We start from the raw sequence: 25,783 nt of genomic DNA on the forward strand, positions 1-25,783 counted from the left end.
TGTGAATGTAGCAGAGTGGGACAGGCTGGGGCGGGGAGGCTTCGGTACAACATATTTATAATAACTCACCCCAGTTTACTGATGTGAGTTATGATGGAAATTTATACCAGTTCCAGATACCAGATTTGTATAGATCTCCATTCTGTTGAATGGGCTGAAGCCGCTACATAAATCATCACACTGGGCCGTCATCAAAACTGGTGTTGGATAAATCTGCCCCACATACTGTAGAGTTTTTCACGTATTTTGGATTTATTGGTTTTTTTTCTAGCTTTTATTCTCATAGGTTTTTGCATTGAAAACTCAAAAGGATCAGAAAGAACAGACATTATAAATTTACAAAATAATTTTTTTTCCAAAAACACCATTAAAAACACTTGAACCTCATTACTAGAGATGAGCGAGTAGGTATTCGATCAAATACTACGGTATTGGAAATACTCGTACTCGATCGAGTACCACTCACTATTCGAATGGAAAAGTTCGATGCAGAACCAGCATTGATTGGCCGAATACTATACAGTCAGCCATTCAACGCTGGTTCTTCTCCTACCTTTAGAAGTCTTCTCCATGCAGCTTCCCCGCGGCGTCTTCCGGCTCTTCATTCACTCTTCCAGGCATCGGGCCTGGGCAGAGCCGACTGCGCATGTCCGCTTGTAGTGCAGGCATGCGCAGTCAGCTCTGCCCAGGCCCGATGCCTGGCAGAGTGAACTCAGAGCCGGAAGACGCCGCGGGGATGCTGCAAGCAGAAGACTTCTCGGAGGATCCAGCCCGACCCTAACTCGTGGACTTGGTAAGTGTAATTTGATTGAACGTTGCCTACCCCTGAAACGAGCATTTTCCCCCATAGACTATAATAGGGGTCGATATTCGATTTGAGTAGTCGAATATTGAGGGGCTACTCGAAACGAATATCGAACCTCGAACATTTTACTGTTCACTCATCTCTACTCATTACCTTTCTTACCATACAATTCATATTGAGCCGTACAGTCCGTGCCCTACCTTATCCTATATCACTATATGTGACTATTGTAACGACTACGACCATCAATAGCAGAAGACATTGGTATATGCTCCATGTATAATTCATTCTAAAGATTTTACTTTCAGATTAATTTGTTTGCATAAAAATTAAATGACTGTAAGACTGAAGAATTGAATTGACCAAATCTATTCTGGAAATCTTTTGAACCACATTTGGTCAAACTTTTCTTTCAGTCTTGCTTTTTCTTTTTTTGCAGCTTCTTCTTCTTTTTTTGCGACTGAAAATTGGTAGGCAAATTTCAGCACAAATTTCTTCCGCTCTATCCTTTCCTTCACTGGATCTCTTGGCTGTTCCAAGCGGAATTTCACATCCTTCAAGGCGTTTTCAATAATTGCCTGCATGTCATCGCATCTTCCTCGTGTCTTTATGTGGTCGTCTTCGGTGTAATTCTCAATAGCATAGACTTGTTCTGCTCCAATTTCTTTAAACTTTCCTTCCAAATGACTGTAAGGTCCACTCAATTTGTTGGTTAGAACCACTATGGGGTACACTCCTGCAATAAGAAACCCATAGAATCAGTGCTACATCAGATGGAAATCTAAATGTACACCTAAACTATATACTAATATTATTGTTACTGTGTGGGCACAGCTATGCATCTAAGTCTGGGTTCACATCTCCATTGGAGACTCCATTGAACATTGGCGGAGGGAAGGCTGCTGAACGGAGGACATTTTCCTGCACCGGTTTAAGTTTAAAAGCTATGAGTGTCACTGTTGTTTTAGTGGTTCACATTTCCATTGTTCAGGTCCTCCAACAGACCCAAACAACGGTAAGGCAATGATAGAGTTAACCTAGCGTAACAGAAGCCACATGGTAGTACCAGCTACAACGTAACGCCAACCCATTAACACAGCACCTAGCATTTACTGTATATACTCGAGTATAAGCCGACCCGAATATAAGCCGAGGCCCCTAATTTTACCACAAAAAAAACTGGGAAAACTTATTGACTCGAGTATAAGCCGAGGGGGTGGAAATGCAGCAGCTACTGGAAAATTTCAAAAATTAAAATGGTCGGAGTTTTTGGGTGCAGTAGTTGCTGGGTGCTGGGAAAGGGGAGGGGGTGTTTTTGGTTGTTTGTCTGCCCCTTCCCTGAGCTTGAGGACTGGGGGTTTTTCCCCCCACTTGGAATTCAGCCTGGCTGAATATAGGGGATCTGCAGTGCTCCTATTAACCCCTTTCTGACAGAACAGGAGCACTGCAGATCCCCTATATTCAGTAGACTCAGGGATACCTAATGTGCATGTGTTTCACAGTAATTCTCAACTTTTATATGTATTCTAGGGAAAGGAGGGATTTAGAACTTTTATTTATTTTATTTTTTTAAAGCTTCTTTTTTTTCACTATTTTATTGGAGATTCTATACATTTATATATTACTATTGCAGCTAGTCATAGACCACCCCTCCCCCCAAAAAAAGTAGTTGAAAAATTCGGCTTATACTCAAGTATATATGGTAACTATGTGATATAGACGTTCCTGCTTTCTTCATCTCCTTCTCTGCACTATAAGGTCTCCTCTTCCTCCTTACTGCTCCTTTCTTTCATTTCTCCCTTTCTACATAATTGCATGGACTGCACCACAGTGGCTATCCTCAGAGGCGACACAAACTCCTATCACAGTAAATGCTGATAAGTAGACAGCTCCTTTCATATAGTTATAATGAAGAAGATGATAGTACATTGTCAGCAGGCAGAGATGGTACTGTCTTTAGCTGCCTATTTGATGCTGTGCTGAAGTATCGTGAGAGTGATGACAAAGCAGAGAGGGAAAGGAAAATAGTAAATCTAAAAACTGATATGGATTTTGGTTAGAAGAAGAGAAAAGGCTGCATACCAGGAAACAAGTACAATATGAAAGAATGAAAGAAGACCAGAATGTGATGGACAATCCAATGTGGGTGTTGGGATGGAAAATTACACTTTCACTGGAGTTCACTGGAGTTTTTTCAAACTTTAGAGAGGTAAGGTATGCAAACATCCCATTCTTAAGAAACTACCTGCGATCTGTCCGGTATGGTAGACTTATTTGGGGGTTGTATAAGACGTACCTGTCATATCTCGGCAGTTCTTGAAAAATTCCTTCACATATGAAAATTCTTCTTCTGTCATGTTATTCTTCACACTAAACAAATCAAAGGAGAAATTCTTACAAGATACTATATAAGAATGACCTAATGATACAAGTATTATGGCTGATTATTATTTGTTTTACTTGTCTTACTTACTGGAGGCAAAATAACTAGTAGTACAGGTGAAAATAAGAAACTTTCTAATATATCTTATTAGAGAAATATGTTTCCTTCTCCACTTTTCAGGCTGAGTTACATTCTGCATATTAGTCTACAAAGACAACTAGAAAAGACACTCAATTACTACTGTTCGCATTGCTGCTATTCTAACACTGCTAGGCTGTAGATAATAAGCTATAAGTGCACAGAATGAGTCAATAAATTAATTAACTAACTGGAACAACCTCATACTCCCCTCCATTTTCCATAGAACTCTATGTGTAAGGCTGAATATGGAGAAAAATCTTAGGCCTCATTCACATCTGCATTTGTAATCCGTTTGGGGGAGTCCGCATGGGGACCTCCCGAACAGAATACCAAATGCACTGGCAAGCGGTGTGCAGTGAAAGCACATGGACCCCATGGGCTATAATGGGGTCCGTGTTCTCTCCTCACGGTGTCCGCACGGAACATGCGAATGGAAAAGTACATTTTATGTCCGCATGTTCTGTGCAGACACTACGCGGAGAGCACACGGACCACATTATAGTCCATGGGGTCTGTGTGCTTTCACTGCACACCACTTGCCAGTGTGTTTGGTAGTCCGTTCGGGGGGACCCCATGCGGACTCCCCGAACGGATTACCAAATGCAGATGTGAAGTAAGGCTTATGTAAACAAGCAGTAAGATTGAAGCTAAGGACCAGGAGAACAACTTATATGTTGAAGGAAACAGATCCCTTCCAGCCACAGGCATTTTTCAACATTTCAATTTTTGTTTATCACTCCCCGCCTTCTAAACCCCATAACTATTTATATGTACATTCATAAAGTCATATGAGGGCTTCATGTTTGAGGGACCAGTTGTATGTTGTAATGGTACAATTTATTATTCTGTGTGATGTACTGTGATGTCTCATCTGACCAATCTGGATGATTCTGAGTGTGCTGAGCTGTGTATCTAATCCTCCAGCATGTGATATCATGTGCTGAGCTCTGTATCAAATCCTCCAGCGTGTGATACTGTGTGCTGAACTGTGTATCTAATCCTCCGGTGTGATACTGTGTGCTGAGCAGTGTATCTAATCCTCCGGTGTGTGATAATATGTGCTGACCTGTGTATCTAATTATCTGATGTGTGATGCTGTGTGCTGAGCTGTGTATCTAATTCTCTGATGTGTGATGCTGTGTACTGAGCTGTGTATCTAATTCTCTGATGTGTGATGCTGTGTGCTGAGCTGTGTATCTAATTATCTGATGTGTGATGCTGTGTGCTGAGCTGTGTATCTAATTATCTGATGTGTGATGCTGTGTGCCGATCTGTGTATCTAATTATCTGATGTGTGATACTGTGTGCTGAGCTGTGTATTTAATTATCTGATGTGTGATGCTGTGTGCTGAGCTGTGTATCTAATTTTCTGATGTGTGATATTGTGTGCTGAGCTGTGTATCTAATCCTCCAGTGTGTGATACTGTGTGCTGACCTGTGTATCTAATTATCTGATGTGTGATACTGTGTGCTGAACTTTGTATCTAATCCTCCAATGTGTGATACCGTGTGCTGAGGTGTGTATCTAATCCCCTGATGCACATATCTCAGTTTGGATATCAGTGTTGGATATCAGTGTTGTATACACCTGTAGTAAAGCTGTGTGCAAGTGGAGTGACCATGTTTATGGCTGTTGTAATATGAGTGAAAGACTTGCAGGTTTGTATTGGCTAATGCAGGTCATTGTTTTGCAATTACTGTATCTCAGGAACAGTACGTCCGAGTGAGTTGAGGCCTGGTCTAAAACCTTGCCGGACACCTGATATATCTGTGTGCCAAATTTGGTGAAGATCAGTCCAGTTTGGTCATGTATAAAGAACAGACAGATAGACAGTCACGTGAGCTATAAAAGGTATCTGTAACATGTAATAAATATGCTGTACCATATAAATGCCAGCTTTTGTTGAAAATCAAGCAAGAATTGTCACATGTTGCTTAGTAAATAACTCCCACCCACTGTCCACATTAGTTAAAGTATCATGTAATATCCTATTAATATTATAAAGGTGAAAGTTTGTGAGATTGGATGTTTGTGGGTTTGTGTGTTTGGAGGTTGTTCCTCAATCACGCAAAACCTGCTCCACCGATTTGGCTGAAATTTTCCACAAACATAGTTACTACACTGGATTGCGCAATAGGCTACTTTTCGTCACAATAGCGCACATACGTTTTTCCCAGGACCCCCACAAAAACCAAACTCACATCACTATCTCTGCAATCTCACACACTTTGAACCATAGCAAGCCACAAAATTCATATTACCCTCTACAGCAGAGGTCGGCAACCCCTGGCACACGTGCCAAGAGTGGCCCTCCTGCCATATTTCACTGGCAAACCAGCAGCACAGGACCTGCAAGAGTTAAATGAAGTCCGAGCGTCCCTTCAGTGCTCTGCTACAGCTGAGGCATAAGGACACTCCCCTTCTCTCACTGCCCTCCAATGAGAGGGGTGCAGGAAACCCAGGGGGTGGAGCTTAATCACTCAGGTCTGTGCCTGCTATAGTGATAGCTCCTGCCGTCTGCACCCTGCAAAGATTCCCCAAGGAGGAAAGGAAGCTGCTAGCAAAGTGAAACTGAAAAACACATAGGTACATAGGATTACTATTCTCAATAATGTCAGGCATTTGGGGTTATTAGTTTAGTGTTAGTAACTCCATGTGCCTCACATTAATAGCAATAAACCCCATCATGTCCCTCATATTAACCCCTGTGTGCCTCACATTAATAGGAATAAACCCCATCATGTCCCTCATATTAACCCCTGTGTGCCCCATATAAAGGTTACTAATATGTGAGACATATGGAGGTACTAATAAAAGACCTCAATAATGAAGATACTTAATTATTACCTCCAAGTCTCTCACATATCAGTAACTCTTACACAAGGGTTAATGTGAGGGACATGATGGGGTTAATTGCTATTACTAAGAGGCGCATGGAGTTACTGAACTGTCATGCACAGGGCCAGACTTTATGTGGCTTGCTCAAGAGTATCCTGTGCCCAAAACTTACATGTACTGGCGGAAAATAACAAATCATACAATGTCGTATATCGAAGTATATTAACTTAAAATACCTCTGTCCCAAAGACACTATGTACAGTTTATACCAACACCGTATAGCAGCTGAAATACAAATTACATTCATCACAAAAGTCTCACGTGTTCTCAGAATTAAAGCAAAAACAAGATACAAAGTTACATTTCATATCCCATACCTTATACACAGTACGAAAACCTTACCCGCGCCTGTATATACCCACTTCTACAATCACCGCAGACGAAGTCGCGGGTACCAGCTAGTACAGATTATATATGTATTGTGCAGATTTATGCCAAATCCTTATATCTATTGTAAAAATGTTTATATTGTATCTGGAGAAAAAAATTCCAGCTCTTCTATTGTATAGATATTTTACCTATGAACATATATTGGGACGATGAAGTCTGAGTAGTTTGGAGTCACATCTGATTCTTCCACTTTGGACAGTATCTTAAGGAAATCTTTTTCCCACTCCACCTCCTGGTTAAGAGGAAGAAAATGACCTGGAAAAATAAGAATTCTTATCAGTTTATAGAAATAGCCCACAATCCAGAGCAGAAGGAAGTTTTATTGATTTTGTTTCTATAGAACATTTTAGGTAGGACGAGACTTACAAGTACATCAAAGATAATAAGTATTAACCCCCCGACCACCTGAGATCACTAGACAGTATGTGCGGTCCAAGTTTAGCCCCACCCACTTCTATGTTGACCCCACCCTCTCACATCCATTTTTCTATGTGCCCCCAAACAGTATTCTCCTCCTACAGTCACCTTGACATTATATACCCCAACATTATAGTGTTCCTCTCCAAATTGATGGGCGTCGCTGCCTGTTCTTCTGCACGGTCCAGGGTTGCAGGGGTTAACCTTCCTTGCAACAGCCGGGCGTGGTCGACTCTTTGATGGACTGGTGTGTCGACCAATGGACGCTCGTATTGGGCAGCTGGGCTATTTGCTGGTGACCGCCCCTTGCCTATATAAGGGGGCTGGCCTGATCGCCTGGCGCTCTAAGATCCATTCTCAAACCCGAAATAATTTGAGTGTGTGCGTGTATGGTTTCCAGCCTGTAATCCTTAGTTGGCCTAGCTAGCAATTTATCCCTGAGGTAGCAATGCCACTGTTAGGGTGCATTCACACTGAGTAAACGCTAGCTTATTTTGTAGAGTAAAATTACACTTGTAAATTTTGCTATCCCATTGACTTCAATGACATTTTACAGGCGTATTTTTACAGGCGTATTTTTTACAGGCGTATTTTTTACAGGCGTATTTTTACACTTGTAAAAAAATATCATTGAAGTCAATGGGATAGCAAAATTTACAAGTGTAATTTTACTCTACAAAATAAGCTAGCGTTTACTCAGTGTGAATGCACCCTTAGTCAGGCAGCATGCTGCCTTGTATGTGTGTGGTAGAACTCAGTAGGGTCAGCTAGCATTACTTCTCAGACAGGGTTACTGGGAGTGGCCTTGGCAGTAGTTGCCTGGGTGGTTGGGTGGAACAACTACACACAGGGTTTACTTGGTCTCTGGCTTGTCCTGGAGTTCAGGCTAGCCAGTTTGTTTATTTGTAGCGGCTGCTCTAACTGCACAGGTCTCTGTGATTGGTAACAGAGCAAACCTGGTTGTTTAATTTAGCTGGCAGTGACATCAACTGTCAGACAGTGTTCACACTAGATGTTAGCAGTTCAGAAGCCCAGAGGGCTCCGCAGGGTTTTCATTTATTTAGTTTTTTTTTTTAATAAACCCTGCTGACCATAACAACTCGCTAGGAGCTGTAATTCAATTAGACAGTGAATGGGCTTACTGGTTCTCACTGGCAGAGCCATGGAATTCTAACTTGGTCCCTAGACAGCTCCTACCATTCACAGGAACCTAGCCCTGACCTCCTGTCTCAAGGTATTTCAGTCAAAGTGTGAGCACCGGTTGGGCATCGGCTGACACTATATAAAGGCTAGTCCCTGCCCAACAGGGGCGGTGGCATGACGTCACCGATCATTCTCAGTATGGCAAAAATGGGACTTAGCCTCTGAGCGGCTCCAAAATGTCTGAGCATGCTCAGTAGGGAAAGGATGGCACTTAGCCTCTGAGCGGCTCCAAAATGTCTGAGCATGCTCAGTGGGCCGAAAGCTGGACTTAGACTCCAGAGACCTCACTGCACAATGCCGAGGGCGAGGTTTGGATTGGCCCGCAGGTGGTGCTATGCGCTGGATGAGAAGCCTGCGGGACCCCATCCTAACACACGTAAACACGTGTCAGTGAGGTGCTTTAAAACAGATCCCATTGACTTCAATGGGTGCCAGCTTACACGCGCTACACATTGAAATCAATGGGTTACAAATAGGGTTGAGCCGATCTTGAAATTTCAGGATCGTTTTTAAAATCCGATTTCCAATTATTTTCCATTTGAACCCGATCCCAATTCCGATCCCAATGCAAGTCAATGGGATTTTTTTAATAATAGAAGATCAGATTTTAAAAATGATCATATTCACTGCACAGCATGGAGTCCAAAAATTGTTTCAATTTCTAGACTCCATGCTGTGTAGTGATTAAAAAAAAAAATCCCCCGGCTACTTAGCCCCCCTGGTGTCCGCTTACCTGCACAGATCCGCTGCTTCTCCCCGTTCTCACCTCCCTAGGCTAGGGTTAGAGATGATGGGAGTAGGCAGGGCTTGTTGTGGCTTAGGAGAGTGTGGGCGGGGAGACGTGAGTGTATCACTCACGTCTCCCCTCCCAGTACCTGCCCACACTCTCCTAAGCCACAAGCCCCGCCTTCTCCCAGCATCTCCAACAGAAGAGGAGCGAGAAGAACGGGGAGCGGCAGCACTTCTGTGCAGGTAAGTTGAGCGTTGTTGAGTGTATAGCTCTGCTATATCGCAGATGTAGAAGTGTTGAGTGTACAGCTCTGCTACATCTCAGATGTATCAGAGTTGAGTATACGGTAAAACAGGGATGAAGTAGAAGATTGCAGGCTGCGGTAAATCCATAGGAATTAATGGATGCAGCCAGCACGCAGGGGGTTAAGGGGCTGGACGCCGGCAAAGTCTGCATGCCGGCCGCTTCCAGTCATTCCTATGGGTGCGTGCTATTCGAAACGGGAGTTTCGAATAGTACTCGCTCATCTGATACTATAGCTTTTCCCACAATGCTTGGCCAGTAGCCAAGCATTGCGGGAAATAACCTCCGACCTCGATCCCACCGGAAAAGATCGGGATCAGAATTCCGATCTCGATCGTGAAATCTACTCGATCGCCGATCGGAATCTGAACATTTCCGATCCTAGTTACAAAGCCTCCCATTGTTTTCAATATATAGCGCTCATAAGCCGGCACCCATTAAAGTCAATGGGATCTGTTTTGAAGCGCCTGACTCTGACACGTGTTTACATGTCAGAATGAGCGCCACGTTACTCCGTGAGAACGGAGTCTTACTCTGCTACCATTGATGTCCATTTCTTTCATATTATGACAGGTGAGAGGTGTTTACAGCAATAGTGTGAACGTCCCCTTAGAAACCCTAATGTAAGTTTGCACTGTCTAACTATTCGGCAGTCTGCCCCATTGTCTATCTTGATCTCTGCTGCTGGTAATCTTACTGGGAGATTGTGCACAGTGCATGACTTCACAAGACCTCTATGCGACACATGCAATATTGCTCCATAAAAGAGACCTGACACATCCCATTATAGTAAATGGGGTCTATTAGATGACATTGCCATCAGCCATATAACATATATCATTACTATGTTCGGCTGATATGTAATATGGAAGCATTACAGGTATATACCTTAGGAAGGACTAGATTCTTTCCTTAAAGACATCACATTTGCACATTTGAATAGAATAGGATTATAGAAATAACTAAACTAAGCTCTCTGAGGACTCATGGGTGTAAGACGTCTCATCGTGCTACATACTAAATCTCTCTATATTATAAAAATGAATTCGTCTGTCTGTCTGTCTGTTCTCTAATGCGAACCAAACGACTGGACCGATCTTCACCAAATTTGGTACAGAGATACTTCAGATATCCGGGAAGGTTTAAGACGCGACTCCAACTCGCTCGGACGTACCGTTGCTGAGATACAGCATTCCAAACACAGTGCCCCCACACCCTTAGCCAATACAAACCTGCAAGACTTTCACTCATATTCCAACTGCACTACACACGGTCACTCCACATGCACAATACAACACTGATATCCAAACTGAGATACACGAATCAGAGGATTAGATACACAGAGCAGCACACAGTATCATATGCCAGAGGATTAGATACAAGGGTCTGCACACAGTCCCACACACCAGAGGATTAAATACGCACTTCTGCACACAGTTCCACACACTGAAGGATTTGATATGTGCATCTGCACACGGTTCCACATGCCGAATGATTAGATACAGGCGTCTACACACAGTTCCACACTCCAGAGGATTAGATACGTGCGTCTGCACACAGTTGTACACGCCATACGATTAGATACACGCGTCTGCACACAGTACCACATGCAGTAGGATTAGATACGCGCGTCTACACATAGTTCCACACGCCGAAGGATTAGATACGCGCCTCTTCACAAAATACCACACAGGGAAGGATTAGATACGTGTGTGTGCACACAGTACCACACTTTGGAGGATTAGATACATGCCTCTGCACACAGTACCACAAGCCAGAGAATTAGATATGCATCTCAGCACACAGTATGTCACGGGGGAGGATTAGATACGCGCGTCTGCACACAGTACCACACGGGGGAGGATTAGATATGCGCGTCTACACATAGTACCACATGCCATAGGATTAGATACGCGCATCTGCACACAGTACCACATGCCGGGGGATTGGATACGCGCCTCTACACACAGTACCACATGCCGTAGAATTAGATACATGGGTCTGCACACAGTCCCACACACCAGAGGATTAAATACGCACTTCTGCACACAGTTCCACACACTGAAGGATTTGATACGTGCGTCTGCACACGGTTCCACATGCCGAAGGATTGGATACAGGCGTCTACACACAGTTCCACACGCCGTAGGATTAGATACGCACCTCTTCACACAATACCACACAGGGGAGGATTAGATACACGTGTCTTCACACAGTTGTACACGCCATAGGATTAGATACACGCGTCTGCACACAGTACCACATGCCGTAGGATTAGATACACGCGTCTACACACAGTTCCACACTCCAGAGGATTACATACGTGCGTCTGCACACCGTTGTACACGCCATAGGATTAGATACACGCGTCTGCACACAGTACCACATGCAGTAGGATTAGATACGCGCGTCTACACATAGTTCCACACTCCGAAGGATTAGATACACGCCTCTTCACACAATACCACACAGGGGAGGATTAGATACATGCCTCTGCACACAGTACCACAAGCCAGAGAATTAGATACGCATCTCAGCACACAGTATCACATAAGGGAGGATTAGATATGCGCGTCTGCACACAGTACCACACAGGGGAGGATTAGATATGCACGTCTACACACAGTACCACGTGCCGTAGGATAAGATACGCGCGTCTGCACACAGTACCACATGCCGGGGGATTGGATACGCGCGTCTACACACAGTTCCACACGCCGTAGGATTAGATACGCGCCTCTTCACACAATACCACAAAGGGGAGGATTAGATACACGTGTCTTCACACAGTTGTACACGCCATAGGATTAGATACACGCATCTGCACACAGTACCACATGCCGTAGGATTAGATAGGCGCTTCTACACACAGTACCACATGCCGTAGGATTAGATACGCGCGTCTGCACACAGTACCACATGCCGTAGGATTAGATACGCGCGTCTACACACAGTACCACAGGTCGTAGGATTAGATACGTGCATCTACACACAGTTCCACACGCCCTAGGATTAGATACGCGCCTCTACACACAGTTCCACACGCCATAGGATTAGATACGCGCCTCTACACACAGTTCCGCACGCCATAGGATTAGATACGCGCCTCTTCACACAATACCACACAGGGAGGATTAGATACACGTGTCTTCACACAGTACCACATGCCGTAGGATTAGATATGCGCATCTACACACAGTACCACATGCCGTTGGATTAGATACGTGTGTCTACACACAGGTCCACATGCCATAGGATTAGATACGTGCCTCTACACACAGTTCCACACGCCATAGGATTAGATACGCGCCTCTTCACACAATACCACACAGGGGAGGATTAAATACGCGCGTCTGCACACAGTACCACATGCCGGAGGATTAGATACCCACGTCTACACACAGTTCCACATGCCGTAGAATTAGATGCGCGCCTCTTCACACAATACCACACAGGGGAGGATTAGATACGTGCATCTGCACACAGTACCACACGACCGAGGGTTAGATGTGCGCGTCTGCACACAGTTACACACGCTGAAAGATTAGATATGTGTGTCTGCTCTAAGTACCACACAGGGGAGGATTAGATACGCACATCTGCACACAGTTCAACATGCTGGAGGATTAGATACGCATGTCTTCACATAGTACCACCGCCAGAGGATTAGATACGCGTTTCTACACACAGTATCACACAGGGAAGGTTTAGATATGCGCATCTGCATACTGTACCACATGCCATAGTATTAGATACATGCGTCTGCACACAGTTTCACATGCCGGAGGATTAGATATGCGCGTCTGCACACAGTACCATACGCCGGGGGATTGGATACATGCGTCTGCACACAATACCACATGCCAGAAGATTGGATACGTGCATCTGCACACAGTTCCACACACCAGAGGATTAGATAAGCAGGTCTGCACACAGTACCACATGCCGTAGGATTAGATACATGCCTCTGCTTACAGATCCACACGCCAGAGGAATAAAAACACACAGTACCACATGCCGTAGGATTAGATACGCGCATCTGCACACAGTACCACATGCCGGGGGATTGGATACGCGTGTCTACACACAGTTCCACATGCCGTAGGATTAGATACGTGCCTCTTCACACAATACCACACAGGGGAGAATTAGATACACGTGTCTTCACACAGTTGTACACGCCATAGGATTAGATACACGCGTCTGCACACAGTAACACATGCCGTAGGATTAGATACGCACGTCTACACACAGTACCACATGCCGTAGGATTAGATACTCTTGTCTGCACACAGTACCACATGCCGCAGGATTAGATACGGGCTTCTACACACAGTTCCACACTCCAGAGGATTAGATACACGCATCTGCACACAGTACCACATGCAGTAGGATTAGATACGCGCATCTACACATAGTTCCACACGCCAAAGGATTAGATACGCGCCTCTTCGCACAATACTACACAGGGGAGGATTAGATACGTGTGTGTGCACACAGTATCTCACTTTGGAGGATTAGATAAAATGCCTCTGCACACAGTACCACAAGCCAGAGAATTAGATACACGTCTCAGCACACAGTATCACACGGGGGAGGATTAGATACGCACGTCTGCACACTGTACCACATGCCGTAGTATTAGATACGTGCGTCTGAACAGTTTCACATGCTGGAGGATTAGATACGCGCGTCTGCACACAGTACCACACGGGGAGGATTAGATACGCGCATCTACACACAGTACCACATGCCGTAGGATTATATACGCGCATCTGCACACAGTACCACATGTCGTAGGATTAGATACGTGCAGCTACACACAGTTCCACACGCCATAGGATTAGATACGTGCCTCTTCACACAATACCACACAGGGGAGGATTAAATACGCGCATCTACACACAGTACCACACGCCAGAGCATTAGATAAGCGCGTCTGCACACAGTACCAAATTCCGTAGGATTAGATACGCGCGTCTGCACACAGTACCACATGCCGTAGGATTAGATACCCACATCTACACACAGTTCCACATGCCGTAGGATTAGATACGCGCCTCTTTACACAATACCACACAGGGAAGGATTAGATACGTGCATCTGCACACAGTACCACACAACCGAGGGTTAGATGTGCGCGTCTGCACACAGTTACACACGCTGAAGGATTAGATATGTGTGTCTGCTCTAAATACCACATGGGGGAGGATTAGATACGCACATCTGCACACAGTTCAACATGCTGGAGGATTAGATATGCATGTTTTCACATAGTACCACCGCCAGAGGATTAGATACGCGTTTCTACACACAGTATCACACGGGGAAGGATTAGATATGCGCATCTGCACAGAGTTCCATACACCGGAGGATTAGAAACGCACGTCTGCACACTGTACCACATGCCGTAGTATTAGATACGTGCGTCTGCACACAGTTTCACACGCCGGAGGATTAGATATGCGCGTCTGCACACAGTACCACACGCCGGAGGATTGGACACATGCGTCTGCACACAATACCACATGCCAAAGGATTGGATACGTGCATCTGCACACAGTTCCACACTCCAGAGGATTAGATAAGCAGGTCTGCACACAGTACCACATGCTGTAGGATTAGAAACGTGCATCTACTTACAGATCCACGCGCCAGAGGAATAAATACACGCATCTTCACACAGTTGTACACGCCATAGGATTAGATACACACGTCTGCATACAGGACCACATGCTGTAGGATTAGATACGCGCGTCTACACACAGTTTCACACGCCGTAGGATTAGATACGCACCTCTTCACACAATACCACCCAGGGGAGGATTAGATACGTGCATCTGAACACAATACCACACTTTGGAGGATTAGATACAGGCCTCTGCACACAGTACCACATGCCAGAGAATTAGATACGCATCTCAGCACGCCGTAGGATTAGATATGCGCCTCTTCACACAATACCACACAGGGGAGGATTAGATACGTTCATCTGAACACAATACCACACTTTGGAGGATTAGATACAGGCCTCTGCACACAGTACCACATGCCAGAGAATTAGATACGCGTCTCAGCACACAGTTCCACATGGGGAGGATTAGATACGCGTCTCAGCACACAGTTCCACATGGGGGAGGATTAGATACGCGCATCTGCACACAGTACCACACGCCAGAGTCATTAGATACGCACGTCTGCACACAGTTTCACTTACTGGAGGATTAGATATGCGCCTCTTCACACAATACCACACTGGGAGGATTAGATATGTGCATCTGCACACAGTACCACACCAACAAGGATTAGATACTTGCGTCTAAACACAGTACTACATGGGGAAGGATTAGATACAGCTTTACACCAGGTATCCATAACAACTGATCACAGGTTTTTCACTGACATTCAAAATGAGATACACATAATCACATGACGCTTATGGACATACACACAAACCACATACAAAATACACCAGTGCAAAACTGGACAATTCTTATGGGGCCACTACACAAACATAACATGTAATATACCCGTGCGAAGCCGGGTCCTCCCTCTAGTATTCAATAAAATCCACATCAGAAACTCTGCAGCATATATGTCTTTAGGCTCTCCATAATAGAATAAGGACTTACCCAGCTGAGCATACATTACTCCAGTCTCATTGTCTTCCATCTTATTATATCCTCTGTTGTCAACGATAGTAATACAGTCAGTCAGCCTATAGGCTAATCTTGCTGTTGTGTGGGTTTCATCAGACTGACTACCTCGGGCTCTCATCTCATAGGCTCCATTACCTAAGGTGTATATACAGGAGTTGATAAAGGTTGATTTGCCGTGTCCCATATATCCGAATAACTGTAAGAGAACTCTGGTGTAGCCATTCTCTGCTGAAGAATTGTTTCCAACACGAAATTGTAGGATTCTACTTCTTCTATCTTCTCCCTCCATTGCTAGAGAAATGTTGTGATGTCGTGTCTGTCACTAACCTCTCACACAATGGACTTTATACACTTCTACTTTACATTCACTTTCACTTTGAGGATGTGGTCACCCGTGAGTGTATGGTATTGCCTGAGTACGTGTAATCTGCAAAGATGTGGTTTCCTAAGGTTGTGTTCATATGCAACACATTTTGCTAAAGTTATATTCATCATATTCATATATTTATTATATTTATTAAAGTCTTGCTTTGGAGGCCAGAACATGGATTTCTGTGAGCTCCAATGAAAAATATATTCAGTCATGGAATTTCTGCAATAATATCTGCTGCTCGCGAACACACTCTAAGCCTTAGCTTTACAGCACCTGTGTCCATACTACTGGTTGCCCCTTACCCAGTGACGTAACTAGCAATGGCGGGGCCCCGTGGCGAACTTTTGACATGCCCCCCCCCCCCCGACCGACACCAATGACCTCGTCCGACCCCCTCCTACGCATTCCTGTGCATTCTATTATCCCCCATAGTGGCCCCTGCAAACAGTATTATCCCCAATAGTGGCCCCTGCACACAATATTATCCCCCATAGTGGCCCCTGCACACAGTATTATGTCCCTTAGTGGCCCCTGCACACAGTATTATACCCCATAGTGGCCCCTGTACACAGTATTATCCCCCATAGTGTCCTCTGCACACAGTATTATACCCCATAGTGGCCTCTGCACACAGTATTATACCCCATAGTGGCCTCTGCACACAGTATTATACCCCATAGTGGCCTCTGCACACAGTATTATACCCCATAGTGGCCCCTGCACACAGTATTATCCCAAATAGTGGCCCCTGCACACAGTATTATCCACCATAGTGGCCCCTGCACACAGTATTATCCTCCATAGTGGCCCTTGCACACAGTATTATCCTCCATAGTGGCCCCTGCACACAGTATTATCCTCCATAGTAGCTCCTATACACAGTATTATGCCCCATAGTGGTCCCTGCACACAGTATTATCCTCCATAGTGGCCCCTGCACACAGTATTATGTCCCTTAGTGGCTCCTGCACACAGTATTATGTCCCATAGTGGCCCCTGCACACAGTATTATCCACCATAGTGCCCCTGCACACAGTATTATCCCCATAGTGGCCCCTGCACACAGTATTATCCTCCATAGTAGCCCCTGTACACAGTATTATGCCCCATAGTGGTCCCTGCACACAGTATTATCCTCCATAGTGTCTCCTGCACACAGTATTATGTCCCTTAGTGGCCCCTGCACACAGTATTATCTTCCATAGTAGCCCCTGTACACAGTATTATCCCCCATAGTGGCCCCTTCACACAGTATTATGTCCCTTACTGGCCCCTGCACACAGTATTATCCCCCATAGTGGTCCCTGCACACAGTATTATGTCCTTCAGTGGCCCCTGCACACAGTATTATCCCCCATAGTGGCCCCTGTACACAGTATTATGTCCCACTGTGGACACCCATAAACAATTATTATACTCTGGGACCCTAATGTCCCGGGCCCTGTGGCATCTGCCTCTGCTGCTATGGCGGTAGTTACGCCACTGGACAAGCGCCATGACCACCACTCAGTCACTACCAGAGTATTTTCATTGCAGTTCCTCCTCCTTGTCTTGCATCCTGAACAATGACAGGGTGCATTCACACAAAGGAAAATGGTGAGGAATTTGGTGTGGAATTTCAGCGCTGAAAAAAAAAACCTCCCATTGACTTCAATGTGTTCCTTTTTCTGCTAGCAAAAAAGGAACCCATTGAAGTCAATGGGAGGCTTTTTTTTCAGCACTGAAATTCCACATCGAATTCCTCACCATATTCCTCCGTATGAATGGACCCATACAGACCTGATGATGTTCACTCCTACCATTCAGGATACAAGAAAGGAAGGAGGAAGCGTGCAAATGAGTATTGTCCTCATTGAAGACACACAGAATGAATGTCTTGTTTTCCATTGCTCCCTAAGAAGAGTCTTTTGGAATAACAATAGAAGAAATTGATAAAAAACAGAGGTAGTTGGCCTTTAATATAGGTAAGGGAATCGAAGCTGACGAAGTAGAATCTGATTTTCAGAAAATATTTGATTCGCATTGAATCTGGATTTCTTCACGCTTTGTGGAAACAAATCGGACAGCTATGATCAGGCGTTTTAACCCCTTGAATGCCGTGGTCAAACATGACCACGGCATCCAAGGACTTCCGCCTTGCTACATGTCCCCCTCAGCATCCCCTGGCGCGAGATCAGGGTGTGCCATCGTAATTAAAGGGGTATTCCCACGTCGCATACTCACCAGTCTTCGTTTCTTTGAAATCTTCTGTCTTCCGGCTTTGTTTCGTCATTGGTGGGCGGGGTCACATATGCAAATGCAAAGGGAAAAATAGTCCAGCACCAGAAGCATATAATGTGCTAAAACATAGCTTTTAATTTAAATAAAAAAAATAAAAAAAACATATAGGAGGATACAGAAAAATACACGATATCTTCTAAATTCGACACATATTCATGAAAAAAAATTCAATAGATAGAAAAGAACATGACTGTGAAAATAAGATGGAACAAACCACATCCTTGTTCACATGATGGGAGCTGACGCGTTTCGAGACACTGGTCTCTTAGTCGTAGCCATGTCTTGCCGTCCCAATCCGGGGGACTGGTCCGTGCATCATCATTTATTTCATTTGACAGGCTGTGGACTCATATTACTGTGTTTGCTATCACATATGCAAAGCCAAGCGGCGAGATGCCGCCGGCCCTGTGTGTGCGCTCATAGACCAGTCTAGCCTTCACAATGCAAATACAGACCCAACAGGGTGCTGGGTCTATATTCGCATTGTGAAGGCTAGACTGGTGTATGAGCGCACGCAGGGCCGGCGGCATCTCACCGCTTGGCTTTACATATGTGACCCCGGAGCGGAGCGGAATAACAGCATCGCTTCTGCCGCTGCTGTCTTCATGCAGGGCAAAAGCATAGCGATGTTGCTGGCTTCACCTGTGCCGGCGTCTAACTGTCGCCGGCATCCGCCTCTCTATTACAGCGGATGCCGGGGACAGTTAGACGCCGGCACAGGTGAAGCCAGCAACATCGCTATGCTTCTGCCCTGCATGAAGACAGCAGCGGCAGAAGCGATGCTGTTATTCTGCTCCCCCCGGAATAGCAGCATCGCTTCTGCCGCTGCTGGCTTCACCTGTGCCAGCGTCTAACCCTGTATTGGCGGCCTCTTCCCCCAAAGGGTAAACTACCCCCCCTCCAGGCTCGCTCCCGTGCACTTAGCCCCTCCTCCCTCCCCCCTGAGAGCAGGCAGATACATCACTTGACTCAGGAGCAGCTAGGTCAGGGCTGTGGCCACAAAAAATGAATAAAGTCATATAGAGGCCAAACAAAGCAGTTTTGCTGAAGCAGTGTATTTAGGAAAAGTCTTACATTCACATTAACAAGCAGTATAGATAGGATCCTTGTGACGGAACAACCCCTTAAAGAATATAATAATACTGATACTCACCTGTACTGAGCTCAGCATCCACTCCAGAGCTCTTCCAGTCGGTGAGTGAGGGCTGCTCCCCAGGCCTTGCTGCTGGGGCCTGTGATTGGGCCCCAGGAGTCACGTGTAGTGTGCAAACGTAATGATGCATTGTGCCCCACATGACCGCTAAGGCCCAATCACAGGACGCAGCAGTGACGTCTGGGGAGCAGGCCTCAGTCACCGGCCATAAGAGCTCCTGAGTGGATGCTGAGCCCAGGACAGGTGAGTATCAGTATTTTTTTATTTTTAATTACAATGGCACACCCCGATCTCACCACGGTGGTGCCAATGGAGACATGTATCAAGGGGCACCATGGCATTCAAGGGGATACAACCCCTGATCAGAGATGTCCGATTTGTTACCACAAAATATGAAGAAATCTGGATTCGATGGGCATCAAATATTTTCAATCATGACGGCACCACCTGAAAATGTTGCAGGTGAGATGCCATGGTCATGTTTGACCGCAGCATTTCAGGGATGGATAAAACCCACGATTGGAGCTCAACTATTAGAGCAGTGGTTCTTAACCAGCGTTCGATCGAACCCTAGGCCATATACGCAGTTCATTTTGTGTACCAGTAAAAAAACATATACCTATGTCTTGAATTTGGAAAAGAATCATATTTGATGTATCACTAAAGAAGGGTTTGGTGAATGTGCATAGGAAACTGGTGGGTCCGGTACCTCAAACAAGGTTAAGAGCCACTGTATTAGAGGACAGTGTCAGCTGTTACATATGGCTGATACCCATAAAGCGGCGCAAACACAGAAAACATGCTTTAGCGTGGTTTGAGGGAAGTCCTTCCTGGCAGCACCATACTATTAGGATGGGAAAGGGTTAACACGATCCACTGCGAATTAATTCGGATCGAATCGAATAGTATTGGAAAATTCTGCAAAACAGCTGAATCAAATTTTTGAAAAATTCGCTCATCTCTAGTCTTTAACTACCTAATAGTTTTCCCCGGCTTGAGCAAAAGGCTTTCAGCATAGTAGAACAAGAGAAAAAGTGAAATCAGCATCGATAAGATTCACAGAACCTTTATTGAGACAGCACCATATTGTGGGAGAGGGATGCCTGGCTCAAAAAGCAAAGCAGCGACCATCGTTTCGTGCCGTAACAGGCACGCCTCAAAATCTGCCTGCAAAAAGGCTCCCATTCATTTCAATGGGAGTCGCTCGTTTCCTTTTTCCGCTAGTGATTTTTTTCAGCTAGTGGTTAAAAGATGCGACATGCCCTATCTTCTTGTGGATTCCGCGGCGCGAGACTCATTCCTGATTAGGCCCATTCATTTAGGCCTCATTAGGAGCGGGATGCCGCGACAGGATTTTGATGCACTGCATCGGCATCCCATTATGGCTATCCGCGCGGAGAATTCACACGGTGGAAGAGGTTTCTGCCGTGTGAACATACCCTTATACACATATATTTCTTACAAGCAGTACTGCATATAGTGTAGACAAGTCATAACATGTCTTTACATTGCAATAAATCAATTTCCCCAAGGATGAACAAACACATCACAAAACGGTGGTAAAAATGTAAACACGGGTTTAATTAGAAGAGTAAACAGACTCACTATTGCATCTCTCCTGCTTTGTTCGCTTAGAGGGAGATGTCTCATGTAGATGGCAAATATTTACCTGTATTCAAGCCAATGGACTTAGTTGGGGCATGACCACAGGTTTCTACGAGGCGCGGAGGCCGCATTCGGCCAGCTCCCTTTGTGAATCGGGACTTAAAGGGGTTGTCCCATCACAAGGATCCTATCTATACTGCTGGTTAATGTGAATGTAAGACTTTTCCTAAATACATTGCTTCAGCAAAACTGCTTTGTTTGTCCACTATCTTACTTTATTCTATTCATTGTTGACACAGCCCTGACTTATCTGCTCAAAAGTCAAGTGATGTATCTGCTGCTCTGAGGGGGGGAGGGAGGAGGGGCTAAGTGCAGGGGAGCGAGCCTGTGTATCTAGCTATTCCTGTGTCTACACCACGTGACCTAGGTCCTGCACTCAGATAGGGGAGAGGAGCTGCTTTCATTTCTGGACGTCTTCTGTTCTCTCAGTTCTCCCAGAGGAGAAAGAAGTATTTTTCTCTAAGATATATTACACCTGTATTATTAAGCAAAGCCTCTTGAAATGACAGGGCCTATTTAAAGCGAATATTTTTTAATCCTCCCATTCCATTGTTCTTCATCTTTGCATATGTGTCAGTGTTCACTGTGATTCTGGCATTCTACTCATGAACCAGGAAGTGCCTGATAACCAGTTATGGGCCTATACAGATAGAGGACTGTGTGAGACCTTACAGTCACAGTAAGGGGGAGTTCACGCGGAGTTACATGGCACGTAGACGCTGCGGGACCCTTTGCGGGCCGTACACGCTCCCATTGATTTCAATGGGAGCAGGGATCGTATGTGCCGCGCTAGTTTGCGGCCATGCATTTATTCACGGTCGCAAACTAGCGCGGCGAATACGATCCCCGCTCCCATTGAAATCAATGGGAGCGTGTACGGCCCGCAAAGGGTCCCGTGGCGTATATGTGCCACATCGCGCGGCACGTAACTCCGTGTGAACTCCCCCCAAGGTCCCATGGTCGGGGTGGGAAGGGGGTTAAAGTCTTTCTTGCACGTCTTGGGGCCTAAGGGTGAGTTCACACGGAGTAAAGTGCCGCGTGATGTGGCACGTATACGCCGCGTGAGCTTTTGTGGGCCGTATACGCTCCCATTCATTTCAATGGGAGTCGGGATCGTATACGCGGTGCTATTTTGCGGCCGTGATTTTGCGTATACGATCCCGGCTCCCATTGAAATCAATGGGAGCGTATACGGCCCGCAAAAGCTCACGCGGCGTATACATGCCACATCATGCAGCACTTTACTCTGTGTGAACTCCCCCTAACTACTGCATTGTTACTGTCATTCCTATGGCAAATCGGCCTCCCATTGAATTTAGAGCTGATTTTGAGTGGCAGTCTTGTGTGTGAACATAGTCTTACTGCCACATGGTATCACAATGATGTATTACAGGACAGATTCAGCTCTGCTACATCACTATATACTTTGTATTCCTTGGTTACTGCAAATAAACAGAGGTGCGGTTGTAGCAGTAGAACAATAATGTCTTAATAGGTCTTTGAGATTTTCAGGTGACTTCAGGTGAGGTGACAAAGTGCACAGGAGCTGCTTTCACTTTCAAGCCCGTATAAGTGACGAGTAACATACAAAGCAAAACGCCACAGAAATGTAGGAGATAAAACAGCAGGTGGGAAATGTCTGATGGATCCCGGCGCTGAGATACATGTATTATAGGCAGTAGCAGTGGCGTAACTAAAGTATTATGGGCCCTAGTGCAAACTATATCACACAGAGAGGCGACAGACCATGTACAGGGAAGGGCCCCAGGCCTAAATATTTCTGGCGCAGGTACAGGTCGCAGCAGAGTAAAGGCTCGTTCCCACGTGGGCAAAGGGGCGGATTTTGACAGTGGATTTCGCTTCAAAATCCGCCCCTTTACAATGGTGGTCTATGCAGACCGCCGGGCTTCTTTTTTCCGCTAGCAGCGGGCTGCTGCTAGCGGAGAAAAGAAGCGACATGTTCTATCTTCAGGCGGAAACCGCGGCGCGCTGGGCCACGGCTCCCGCCTAGCGGCAGCAACCTCTGGTATCGGCTCATTCATTTGAGCTGACATAGGAGGGAAAAGCCGCGATGGTCGCGGCAGGCGGGTTTTGACCAGAGAGAGACACGGATCGACGTGTCTCTGTGTCAAAACCTGCGCGGACGGGTCACATGTGAACTGACCTAGGCTGGGCAAAGAGGCTGATTTTGACAGCGGATTTTGCTTCAAAATCAGCCCCTTCAATGGAGCCCTATGTGAACAGCTAGCTTTTTTTTTTCTGCTAGCTTTTTTTTCTGCTAGCTTTTTTTCTGCTAGCTTTTTTTTCTGCTAGCTTTTTTTCTGCTAGCTTTTTTTTCTGCTAGCTTTTTTTCTGCTAGCTTTTTTTTCTGCTAGCAGAAAAAGAAGCGACATGACTTTTCTTCAGGTGTTTTCCAGCAAGCAAGCAATAGAAGTGAATGGGAGGCAAAAAAAAAAAAACGCACGGAAAAAAACAGCCTGGCTTTTTACAAAAAAAAGCTCCCAAAAAAAGCTTGGCAAGGTAAAAAAAAAGCTTCCTAATTAGGGCTAAGGGCTAGTTCACACGGGGACATGGACGCTGATTTTGACAGCTGATTTCGCGGCCAAATCAGCCTCCATAAAATGTAGCCCTATGTGAATTGCTAGCTTTTTTTTTTTCTGCTAGCTTTTTTTATTGCTAGCTTTTTTTGCTAGCAGAAAAAGAAGCAACATGACCTTTCTTCAGGCGTTTAACGCCTGAAAAAATGAATAGGAGTCTATGGGGCACTGAAAAAACCGCTAGCTAGTTTTTGGTCGCTTATTTTTGTAGCTGTTTTGGCAAAAACAGCGACTGAAACCGCTAGCGGTTTTTTATCATGTACTTTTTTGTAATGCAAAAAAAAAAAGCTTCAAAAAAACAGTGACTGAAAAAGTGTCAAAAACAGTGTCAAAAACAGCGTCCGATGCAAAAAACAGTGTCCAAAAAAAGCGACGCTGAAAAATCAGTGACAAAATCAGCTAGGCTTTTTTCACGTGTGAACTAAGCCTAATTCACACATAAAAATGTCCTGGCTTATTTTGGTCCTGAAAAAAACCGCTTCCTAATTAGGAAGCTTTGGTGCCCCACCCTCCTCTATAAAATTTACCCTACGGTCTCTGACCGGTGTTGGCGCTGTGGTACTGCGGAGGGTTCTCTCTTGCATATTTGGTGGGAGTGTGGGGAGATTCAACCCTTTTGGATGTCTGTGTTTTCCCTGTACGAGAAGATCTCTGTCCGTTCTCTGACACCCTCCCCGCAGGTAGCTCTCCTTTCACTTATCCCAGGCAAACTTTCCAGTGTTAAAGGTGATCTCCTGCGCCACTTCCTTACGGCCGCCAGGACGGTTATCCCTCGCCATTGGCGAAGCACCACCCCTCCCTCTCTGTTGGAATGGTTGCAGGTCCTTATACGTAGGATGGAGTACTTAGTGGCGATGGATCTACCCGATTCCTCAAAGTTTGATGCCCTCTGGTGGCCGTGGGCAGAGTTCCAGGAATCCTCAGATTTCTCTGCCCTGTTTGCCTGATCTCCTCACCGTATCTCTTCCTCGGTCTTTGCTGTCTGTCTTCCTGTGGTGGTTCCTGGTTTGTGTCATTCCCCATCGCTTTGTGCGGTTGTCTGGTATCTCCCCCCCCCCCCCCTCCTCTTCTGGTCCCTAGTGCGTGGACTTAGTCTTGCCGTTCTCTTGTTTCCTTCCTCCTTTCCTTCTTTCTCTCTTCTGTTTCTTCTTTCCGTCTTCTTCCCTTGTTTTTGTTTGGTTTGTTATTTTTAGGAAGACTGTGTCCTCTTTGAGAGGACGTCCCCCCTTGCATATACTTTACCCTGGGGCCCTGCGTGGCCCCCTGTTTCATTTTGGGGTTCTCCTATCCTCATTATTTGCTTGATTTATTTGTTTGTTTCTTATTTCTTGTTAAAAAATGTTTCAATAAAATTTGATTACACCTAATTAGGAAGCTTTTTTTTTACCTTGCCAAGCTTTTTTTGGAGCTTTTTTTTTGTAAAAACAGCTTCCAAAAAAAGCCAGGCTGTTTTCACCTCCCATAAATGGGCTGAAAAAAACGGCGCTTATTTTTGCAAAAAAACGCGCGGAAAAAAAACCTGTGGTTTTCGCCTCCCATTCACTTCTATTGCTTTCTTCAGGCGGAAAATGCCTGAAGAAAGGCCATGTCGCTTTTTTTTTCTGCTAGCAGAAAAAAACCTAGCAAAAAAAAAAAGCTAGCTGTTCACATAGGGCTCCATTGTAAAGGGGCTGATTTTGAAGCGAAATCTGCTGTCAAAATCAACCTCTTTGCCCACGTGTGAACTAGCTTAGGAAGTTTTCTTTTCTGGTGCCAAAATAAGCCACACGTTATTTATGTGCGAAC

General features: G+C 45.3%; 1 protein-coding gene across 1 annotated transcript; it reads right to left on the minus strand.

Annotated features, from left to right (window-relative positions):
- Positions 1 to 1,162: 1,162 nt before the first annotated feature.
- Positions 1,163 to 16,229, minus strand: LOC142212950 (uncharacterized). Its single transcript, XM_075281087.1, has 4 exons — positions 15,904 to 16,229; positions 6,747 to 6,873; positions 3,102 to 3,175; positions 1,163 to 1,541 (listed from the first exon to the last, which is right to left on the minus strand). Exons 1-4 carry the CDS (start codon positions 16,217 to 16,219, stop codon positions 1,174 to 1,176), a joined length of 885 nt encoding a protein of 294 aa, XP_075137188.1. The 5' UTR covers positions 16,220 to 16,229; the 3' UTR covers positions 1,163 to 1,173.
- Between the last annotated feature and the right edge of the window lie 9,554 nt (positions 16,230 to 25,783).

Source organism: Leptodactylus fuscus, chromosome 7 (genome assembly GCF_031893055.1).
Source record: "Leptodactylus fuscus isolate aLepFus1 chromosome 7, aLepFus1.hap2, whole genome shotgun sequence".
NCBI classification, from domain to species: domain Eukaryota; kingdom Metazoa; phylum Chordata; class Amphibia; order Anura; family Leptodactylidae; genus Leptodactylus; species Leptodactylus fuscus.